This window comes from Cydia splendana, chromosome 14 (genome assembly GCF_910591565.1).
Source record: "Cydia splendana chromosome 14, ilCydSple1.2, whole genome shotgun sequence".
Taxonomy (NCBI): Eukaryota; Metazoa; Arthropoda; class Insecta; order Lepidoptera; family Tortricidae; genus Cydia; species Cydia splendana.
The window spans coordinates 1,253,910-1,265,007 of NC_085973.1; the positions used below are offsets into that span (position 1 = coordinate 1,253,910).

At 37.8% G+C, this 11,098-nt stretch overlaps 1 protein-coding gene across 1 annotated transcript; it reads left to right on the forward strand.

The window, feature by feature from the left end:
- The first annotated feature begins 848 nt into the window (after positions 1-848).
- Positions 849-9,182, forward strand: LOC134796839 (uncharacterized). The gene is made up of 5 exons (XM_063769051.1): positions 849-1,139; positions 1,735-1,810; positions 2,725-2,925; positions 4,081-4,246; positions 8,884-9,182. The coding sequence occupies exons 1-5, from the start codon at positions 1,129-1,131 to the stop codon at positions 9,015-9,017; spliced, it is 588 nt and encodes a 195-aa protein (XP_063625121.1). The 5' UTR covers positions 849-1,128; the 3' UTR covers positions 9,018-9,182.
- The last annotated feature ends 1,916 nt before the right edge of the window (positions 9,183-11,098 follow it).

An 11,098-nucleotide genomic window follows, 5' to 3' on the forward strand; every position in this document is an offset into this window, starting at 1 on the left:
GCACTAACTAGTACGGGAAAGTGCTTATTCCCGCACTATCTAGTACGGGAAAGTAGCACCATAATGAATAAATAATAACAATAAAAAACCTTAAAGTAGCACCATATGGATTGTAAATAACGGAGAAGCCTGGCCAAATATGACATCACTGCAAAAAGACGATCTAAAAAAACTGGGTAAATATTTCACGTTTACCTGTAATTGTGGAATATCCGAATTTTCTCGATGCCTACGACATGGATAGGTACTACTTAGATAACAATTAAATATAACGAAAACGAATATACCTAAATTTTCCTATCTTTAGAATATATTTATTAATATGTACATATTACGAAATAAAGAAATGGAAACAATTAAAATTGTAACTATTATTTTTTACTGCCCGGAAGTGTTACCTGTTATGATAGAGTCTGTGCGGAAACAGAAGAGTCGTGGAATGTATGGGGCCCAATTCATTTCACGCACAGATTCCGAGAGTCTTATCTTTCCGAACAGGGGCCAATCGCGAAAATCGAAATTCGCAAATTGCAGGCATCTTTCCCTGTCACTCTTATTACGCCTTCATTGGAGTAGAAGAGAAAGATGCCCGCAATTTGCGAATTTCGGTTTTCCCGATAAGCCCCCAGACTCTAACAGCAAGGATTTGAAGTTTTGTATTTATATTTAAATTCCTCATTAATTAACGTGCTTCCAAACATGATTGTATTTGTAATAACAAATACACACACACACATATGGGTACACACATATATACACAGTGTGTATTACCTACACAGCTACACACACACTATATATAGCGGTAACTAGCGTCGGAGGGTCATACGATAACAGACCAGCATTGCAAATCGGCATGTTTACTAAACAATTTAATCAAGTATTACATAAATAATAACCTCAAAAATATCAAGTACCTAGTGTAAAAATGAGAAAGTAAATGTGTTTATTACATTTCAATAAGGTTTAGTTTCGCCTGGACCCTGTAAATTGTTTTAAAGTATACCTTTTCGGGTTTCTGCTATGGATAGCTGTAATATGATCAGGTATAATATGGGTTTCAACTTAGGCCAGCAGTAGGTAATGCGATGTCTAAGAATTCAAGTTATAAAGTGTTATTGAGTGGCAGAGATGGACGCACGGTAAGTTTATTATATTAATTTTGTATTAATGGGTCAAACATAGATCTAAAAATAAAAGTTATCTCTCATGTGGACAAGAATTAACAGATTGTTCGCAATATATTTAAGTAATGATTTCAACACACAAGTTAGAAAATGAACCCTATAAATATTTTTTATAGTTTAGGTACTGTTTAATTACTATACAAATACCTACATATACATTGTTTAAATTGGAATGGAGGAAAATGAAATAATTTTGAGTCAATACCTACTTAACGTTTTAACCACTGTGATTTCCTATTATTATATAGACCTACCTCTATTATTATAAATAAGTGTATCAGTTAAAATCAATTTCAAATCAATCAATCAATCAAACACCGAATATCCGAATGTGTAATAATTTTTCAGTTAGTAAATTTATCCCAGTTTCCCACTCCCCTCTTAGCAGCTGTACACAGCGGCTTATCAAATACCTCCTAGAACGTTTTAACATTATCCGATCCGATATCGGATGTCGGATCCTACATCCGATATCGGATCAGACAATGTGAAAACGCTCTAAGGATAACTCAATGTGAAAATAGCAGAATATTTAATTGTACATTTTCAGGAATCGCTCCCGCCGCGAGAAGTGCTGTTGTATGCGAGTAGAGAAGACATGCTACATTTTTGCCATAATTCATGTAGTACGTATATTTTCGTTTAAAATATTGCGTTAAGATGACATTCGGAATGGTGACTACCACGTGACTAGAGTCCATCTTTTAACTTTGCAACTATGTTATTAACTGTTTAACTAACTGCTTAACTAATTATCTTTTAATTTGCGAACTTTCGTAGTTGCTGAAAATCGTCCTCAGTCTTTATGTCCAATCGACCTGTATTAGGGCGATAAAATAAAGTAGAAATGAAGTAGATTAGATAGAATTTGATACTTTTATGACAACATTAAGCACACCGTTGAACTTTAAAAATTATGCACATAAGATAAACTAATCGCATGATTTATCGTGAAAGAAGATATATACTTATAATAAATCAATAACTTCATTAATACTCGTGCATGTCGGTTTATCAAACCGCTCATGCCCCTTGACCGCGTGCAGTGATAGATACTGCGTATCGAATGTTGAAGGGATTCCCAGTATAATCTGCAAATAGATACATCCAATTTAATAAAGTGGCAAAAAGTAAACATGGCCACCATAGCCATAGGTAGACAATTTTATGGCTGGAGTGCCTTTTGCAGTTAGGCCAATCGCCGTAAGTTTAGTTTAGGTACATAAAACATAGCAGATAAAATTATAATTTTAAGAATACTGTTGTTATAGGTACATATGATGTGTGATATGATATGTTGTACATATGATTATACATATGATGATGTTATTCATCCCAGTACCTATATCATGGTCGTATTTTTATCACTTGTCATGCAATGCGTTACTTTCGCACTTACATATTTGTTAGAAAATGACAGGCATGGTGACAAATGAGAAAGAGCCGACCATATGAGTTTCTATGACTGATTTCGTTCAGACGTCTGTACGTTACCCTGCAAATACTTAAGAAATTCATCTCATTTGTTTTTAACTTTCAGATCATCGTCTGCCTCTCTGTCCTGGCCTGTCTCTCCACAGAGGCGTTGATCGTGACCAGAGTGGCGATCAGCTTCATCCAGAACAACTTCTCCCAATTCTTGCCCACCTGGATCGTTATATTTCCCATTTACGCCGTTGCCTGTTTCCTGACGGTTATTTCTGGAGTATTTGCTGTATTATTGCTCCAAGGAATTCGTTTGGTAATTATACTAAATAAGTATTAAAGTTTATCGCGCATGATATGATATGAGATAATATGACACACTCCAATTTCGTAAAACGCGAGTTAGTAAAAGACAAGCGCCGCTGTACGAATCATGTTACGCACGATAAGGGGCTATTCATAAATTACGTCATTTCAAATTAGGGGGGGGGGGGTCTGGACATCGGATGACGGTAGCATGATGTAGGAGGAAACGGGGTCATTCGAAGCATGATTTTTGGATGATTTTAGGGGGGGGGGGGTCAAAAATCGTCAAAAATCGATGACGTAATTTATGGACAGCCCCTAAGCAGTACCTCTAGGGGTCGTCCTAAGTCCTAATAGAACGCGACTACGCTACGAGTCGCGCGATTTAATTGTCAGTTAGGACACATATTCGAGTTCAATATGTTTGATCGCGCGTTCGCACGAGTAAAATTCGCGCAAACTTGCGAAAATCGCGTTGTATTAGGAGTTAGGACGCACCCTAACGCCTGCAGGTTCACTTCAGTGACTGCATTGCCGCGCTATTTTGCTGTTTGCTCAGTAGCGGATTTGCAGTGTTGGCCGCCCTAGGCCCCAGGCCCTGTAGTAAAGCCTGCCTGTAGTAAAGGAGCGGCTAGTAGTAGCCGCCCCTTTCTCAGTACCCACCTATAGACTGCCGCCTTACTGCCGCCCCTAATATCGTGCCGCTCTAGGCCCGGGCCTACTGATAAGATAAGATAAAAGATTTTTATTCGTGACGATCACAAAACATGTACGAACATGTACAGACAACAACAGCAAGAACAGAAGAGAACAATAAGTGTGCATCACGAAATGGACCCAACTCAGCATAATGCCGGCGCTGGTCTTCCGTATATAGGGCCCATTCGGTGATGCCACGACAGATAACACAAAAAGATAAATATTAAAACCTTGCAAAAGATACACAGAAGAAATAATTAATAAAACAGAAAACTACTGGGCCTTAGGGCAAACCGCCACTGTGTTTGCTGCAATGCTGTGGGATATGTCGGACATATCGCGCGGCAATTCACCTAGCAGCAATGCTGTGCACTAATACAGTTGCAATTTATGTTGAATATTAAAATATCTGTTCTTGGCCGTTCGAAAGATTATATAATACAACAAATACAAATAATTGTTTCAGAAAAAGCCTAAACTGGTGTTGGCGTATCTGTTTTTCGGCTTGATCGTGGAGACAGTAATGATCTCTGCCACTATTATCGCCATAGCCTTTATCACGGTTGCAAGAATCCCTGGACAAAATTATGACCTTATAAATGGCGGTATAGCCCTGGCTTTTGTTATATGTGGTAAGTTATATTAGAATAATGTAAATAATAACTTTACCATAAAACAAGGCAACTATAGTCCAATAGTCAACAGTTTCAAAGTAATGAAATGTCAAAACCAATGTTCTTTCGTAGTTTTGTGTGAGTTTTTATCTAATTTTTGAGAATATCGATCTTGCCTCAGAACTGAACCCCTATTCAACAAGCGACGTTTGACGTATCGTGTTGATCTCCCGTTGATGTTGGATAAAATCATAAGTTCTCGAATACGTACAGTCGACGTCAAAGATATGTTTACACTTTTGCACCTTATTCCTTTGTAATAAGGCGAAAAATGTAAATGTATCTTTGACGTCGACTGTACAGTGTCAAAATTTTACATAAGCAATCCACCCATATAACCATTCCAGTCGCAGAATCACAAAGTGGTAACTAAATGTCAGATGTGTCGTAACAGAGTCCACACAATGTGTCTAGAATTGTTTCGAAACAAAGTGTCGTCGCCGTGTCTACACTTTTCCGTAACAAGGTGTCGACACATTTGTGTGCACTTTGCGTGCGGTTTGCGACTAAATCTGACAGCAAATTTGTGACAGCAAATGTCAATATAAAATACCTCTTGAAAACCAAGGTTTGTCAAACTACTATTAGTGTCTCGTGTGCTCGTAATTCTAGTAAGTCATCATGGGCAATGCAAATGATAATAATCGACCGAAACCATATAAACACCCAACACCCATCAACCTTTTACAGAAAAGTTTTTAAAGAAATTCAATAATAAGCTACTTAGGTCAGGCAACGAATGCTCCAAAAGTTGTAGAGGGAAATGCTCGGAACACAATTTTTGACTCCGTAACTCGGTTTGACAAGTTAGGAGGTGAACATATCAAAAGTCCCCGGCCGTAGCCCTTGAGCGGGGGGGAGAGAGGGGGCTTTGAAGGTCCCATTTTCCCGTTTTTCGATTATATCTCGGAAACTATGCATCTCAGCGACATGGCCACATTGGCCACTTATACAAAATGAAAGTTAATTTAATTTGTTACAAGTTTATTCAGTCAATTTTTTGAGATATGAATAGTTTTTGAGATATCCGCTCTTGAAAGTTTATTTAGGGCTCTCAATTTTATCTTGATATATCTATATCAGTGAAGGTGCTAGGCCGTGTTTGGTATCGTTTTCGTATAAATCTGGGGTGCTGAATCCATTTAAGATATCACATTGACACCATTCCACAAAATAAAAATAAATCTTTTTAGGGTTCCGTACCTCAAAAGGAAAAAACGGAACCCTTATAGGATCACTCGTGCGTCTGTATGTATGTCCGTCTGAATACACAAAATAGTTTTTTACCTATAGATGACAGGAAAACCTATTAGAAATGTGCAGTCAAGCGCGAGTCGGACTTAATGTACGGAACCCTTAATACGCGAGTCCGACTCGCACTTGGCCGGTTTTTTTAAACTCTTCTTGACGCTTAACCGCTGAACCGATTTCGTTGAAATTTGGTATAGAAATAGTTTGGGTCCCGGAACAGGACATAGGATAGATCTTATAACCAAAATCATCTTTTGAAGGTGTGAAAAGTGGCGTGGAAATTTGTACGGGAAATCAATAACCGCTGAACCGATTTATATGAAATTTGGGATGGTCTACATCTTTGATTTAGTTAAAAATGATGAAAAAACATGACTTCAAACCTAAACTTAAACAGTATTAACTTCAAGAAGTCAATTCTGAATTCCCCCCTACACCTCATTTCACACCTTTAAAGGATGATTTTTGAGATAACTTATTATATCCTGTCTCGGGACTCAAAATATATGTGTACCAAATTTAAATTAAAACTGTTCAGCAGTTTAAGCGTGAAGAGGAGTTTAAAAGAAAGTATTTTAATAAGTTTATATGTTTTTACTTCGGAATGGTGTCAATGTGATACCTTAACTAAATTTGGTACTGCGAATTTATACGAAAACGATACCAAAACATGGCCTCGTAGCTTTACTGTTGTAGAAGTCAAAATAAAATTGAGAGCCCTAAATTCTTATTACTTGGCCAAACTTGTGTAGAAGGAAAAGGTAAAATAAAAGTCTTCGGCAGGAATATAAGACACAAATATATTTTTTTTGCGTTACTATTTCATTCATCAAATATAAACATACCTTGATTATACTATTCTAGTGAGATCCTCATAGATAAACAAAAACATTTACTTAAAAAATTACAAGGTCGAAATGTCACGGAACTTGTGAGAGTAATATGTGAAAAATATAAACTTTTATGACAAAAAAAATCTGGACACAATTTAAGAATCACCCAATTGCGTCGAGGAATCATCTGTATTTTTGCTTGTTTCATTACCTCCTCGCTTCTTTTTTGTCCTTTGTATTCTGTAGCAATTTGTTAGATCTGAAAATAAAGATAACTTGCGTCGTCACGGATGTCGATTTAAAGGTTTTAGGGAGTGCAGAATTCGAAAACGATGAACATTTTATAATCCAAGATGGCGGCTACGTATTTTGTCATAAAAGTGGAATCCAAAATAGTCATCATTTTCGAAATCTGCGCCCCCTAAAACCTATAAAACGACATCCATGACGACTTTTATGACATAGTGCATGGCCGCCATCTTGGAATCCAAAATAGTCATCATTTTCGAAATCTGCGCCCCCTAAAACCTATAAAACGATATCCATGACGACTTTTATGACATAGTGCATTGCCGCCATTTTTAAATTGAAAATGTTATCATTTTCGAAATCTGCGCCCCCCAAAACCTATAAAACGACACCCATGACGACTTTTATGGCATAGTGCATGGCCGCCATTTTGGATTCCAAAATGGTCATCATTTTCAAAATTGGGGCCCCCTAAAACGTATAAAACGACATCCATGACGACTTTTATGACACAGTGCATGGCCGCCATTTCGGATTCCAAAATGGTCATTATTTTCGAAATCGGCACTCCCTAAAACCTATATATCGACACCCATCTCGACTTTTATGACAAAGTGTTTTGCTACCATCTGCATGCAAGACATTTCTATTATTTTTACGTACAAAAATGGCCCCCTGTCAACTTTCAATCGAGATTTAATCGATAATTTATTCGATTAATATTCAGATTAATTCAATTTCAATCTATGTTAGGTCGACTAAACTAATCGCGATTAAAATTTGAGAATTAACTTTTTTTATTCCATTAATTAGTCGAATAAACAGTTAATCGATTAATGCCCATCTCTGACCACGGCATTTTTACACTTTGAGAATATCTGAAAATAAATCAACACAAGGAGCCATTTTGCAAATCCAGTAACATACCAGTAACTTTGTTATTACTTTTGACAGCGCGTGTCATGTGTCAACACAGAGTCGACACAAAGTCGAAACATTGCAACTACTTTGTGACTGCAATATTTCTCAGCCTCAAACCATATTTATACATCATAATTAACAAGTTTCGTAGTATGTAAAGCGTTATTTCTGTTATTTAAGTATAGTATACGCATCGAAGTACTAAAAATGCTTCAAATAATATAGTTATGAACACAGGCACTGAGAAGTAAACAATTTCATTTCCGGCTAAACTAAAACAATGTGGTGGCGCGTTGATTATATTACACTTAGTTTATCAAATCACTCCAGCAGTTTAATTCCCCATAATAATTTAAGTCACATTGTAATATAAATGCAAACAATATATAATTACGTCTTGTAATCCGTTTTAGAGATGGCGTATTAATGTCACTTATTTTTATTTAAGTATTTTTCCATCTGACAGTTTCTATTTGACAGGAACAAAATGAACGAATGAACGAATGATTTTGGCATAAAGTAGTCGCAAACCCGAAACAATGTGTGCACACGGCGACCACACTTTATGTCACTTTGTGTCATGTGTCGACCCTTCCCCATTTCTGGTAACTGTGTCGACACGGCGACGACTCTGCGACTGGAATTGTGACCGAAACAGACGGTGTCGACACAAGATGTGTCAACACCGCGTCGTAACGGCGACTGGAAATGGTTGTATGGGCACAGTTAGGTGACAACCAAACCAAACCGAACCAGTCCGAGTTCAGAGTTGAGTTTTGGTTGTACCAAATGATATTATCCACAGGTGATCGAATCAACACTTGATAGAATCAACATGCAATAAAATCAACTGTTGATTTGACGTGGATGCGAAATCTGATAGTTGTACATGTCGAATTTGGCCCCTGCATTATGTTAATAATAGTCACACCTAAAGTTAATCTCAAACATCAAACATCAACATTTATTCAGCAAATAGGCCACAAGGGCACTTTTACAAGTCATCATTGAATTTACTCAAGTTACATAATTATAATTATATATTGTATCGGTTCAGCGGTTTATGAATGAAGAGGTAACACTGGTAACAGACAGATACACAGGCTGAGTTCGCACTTTACACTTATAATTGTGACGTTCTCAATCAAAAGGTACCACATTATCGCCATAAGGACGCTCTGACAGGTTATTCGTAGGAAGATAGAAGCAAATTTCGTATTTATGGTATGCGACAAAGTGTTACCTTTTGATTGAGAACCCGTCACAATTTATAATATTAGGTACGAGTAGAGGATAGAAGATGATTGTAATGTTAATTTAATAGTCGTTTTCATGTTTCAGTGATATATGGATATATCCTGTGGTTGGTGCGGAAGACGTACATTATACTTTTATCAAGAAACCAGAACGATATTTTGGATCAACAAACTATGCTTTATATTTGCAACGAATACTTACCTACCTTAGATAGATAGCTATCTTAAAATTGTTATTTTATGTGCCGTAAACTCAGGTTACTTTAACCCAATGGAGGGTAACTTTGACCCACATGAAATCCTCATTTAAAAGGGTCTAATAAAAAACAAAAAACGTCAAAGGTTAGCTAAAACCAACCTCATGGCATATTTCCATAATTATTTAAATGCAATAATATGGACCAAGTAAATCTCAATGGCCAAAGTTACCCTCCAGGGCTAAAGTAACCCGACTTTATGGAGCCTCTTTTGCAAGATGGATTGCATTTGTACTTAAGTACCTATGAGTAGGTCATTTATTATTTGTAAGTATTTTCGCCTTTATAAAAGTTGTAATAAAATATGTAGGGGAGACCGAGGTGAGTTGTGACAGAGGAGAGTTGTGACATCGTCGATTTTTTGGAATCTATTAACTAGAAACTAGGTCACAACAGTGTGCGTTTGTTAGCTCGTAACTTTGAACCAACAAACGCACACTGTTGCGACCTAGTTTCTAGTTAATAGATTCCAAAAAATCGAGGATGTCACAACTCTCCTCTGTCACAACTCACCTCGGTCTCCCCTACCTACTTAGGTAAGTAAAAACTGTTTCATTTATTTAATCCTTTTCAAATTAGTGTAAACAGAAATGCTTCTATATTTTTAAGTGCTTTGTAAAGTCAGTATTTTTTGTGCAGTCATTCATTCATAATATCTGTAGGAAGAACGGGAGATATGATGTATAGGTAGACAAACATTTAACTTTGTTGTATTTTTGACATTTTTATTTTGCCACAGAGATTTCAACATGTAAACATTCATGAACGTATATTTTGTAATTACATTTAAACACAATTATACAACAAACTTTATACAAGTACCTTATAAAATAAATTAACTAAAACTAAACCTAACAAAAAAAATAAAAATCCCTAAAACCTACCTTCTAAGCCTAGGCCCCTCGGCAAGGTGCCCATCGCGCAGGCAGCATTCCCGCGCTGTATAGCGATGGCAATCCTTTGCGCGAGAAAGCTGCCCGCGCGAGAGTCCCCTGTTGCCTCCCTTAACCGATTACCAAGCTCCTTAAGGAGCCCACGCGCTCCTCTACCCCACGGTCCGAGTGTCTCGACGCCAAAAGCTACTAACTCGTAGTTGGCGCCGAGACAGCTGTATTTATGGGCCTTAGCTCGCTCTCGGGCGTCCGCCGCTGCCCCGGCATTTCTGCTGGTTGCTTGGATGTAGGACGCTGCCAACGTGTCGGCGCAGGTAGCGTCCTACACCAGCGCGCGGCCCATTCTCCATGGGATTAACGACATCCCGTCCGGGCGCTTGCCATCGTCCCGCGCGATCCGGGGCTCCAGAGCTGCGGGGACGCCGGCACTGACAAGAGCCCTTCTAAGAATGTCGTTGAGGGCAGCGTGGCGAGACAGGCGGCCGGCGCCCGAGGAGCAGGAAAGGCCGTGGTGGCCAAGCCGGTCCACTTGGGCCCCACAAGAAGCACAAGTGTGGTCTATGCATATCTCGATTCCGAGCCGGAGGCCAACGGCTATGCGCAAGGTACCAGGGTCAATTAAAGTACCCGCGTTGGGCGAGGGATAGGCGTGACGCCAGTGACCCGATTCTGGTTTGGACACGGCTAAGTGTAAACTAGTTAGTGACTTTACTGTAAGTTTATGATGCGTCTAAGATGAATGAAATGAAACGATGCAATTGATTGTATACAATAGGAATAATTTGATAGGTAGCACAAAACAATACCTACCTGTTTATCAAATAATGAAGTAATTTATTATCTAACAAGCATGTCATGTTTCTTCTAAACAACGATCTCACTCTAAATGCTACATGTTAGTTAGTTACATTCGAATCATTGCTGGGATGAACACTGCAAACTGATTTAAATTTTATTAAAAATCTTATTTGATTTATTACTTTATTATAGAAGAGTAACTAGTGAAAAATTGTCTTTATGGCATTATATTATTCCTAATTTTAACTATTATTTTATGTATTGCAAAACAATGCTGCAAAAAAGGTAAGCCCTATGTTTTTATGTCAATATTAGAATAATTGATTGTGAATACAAGCAACTTCTAAAATAG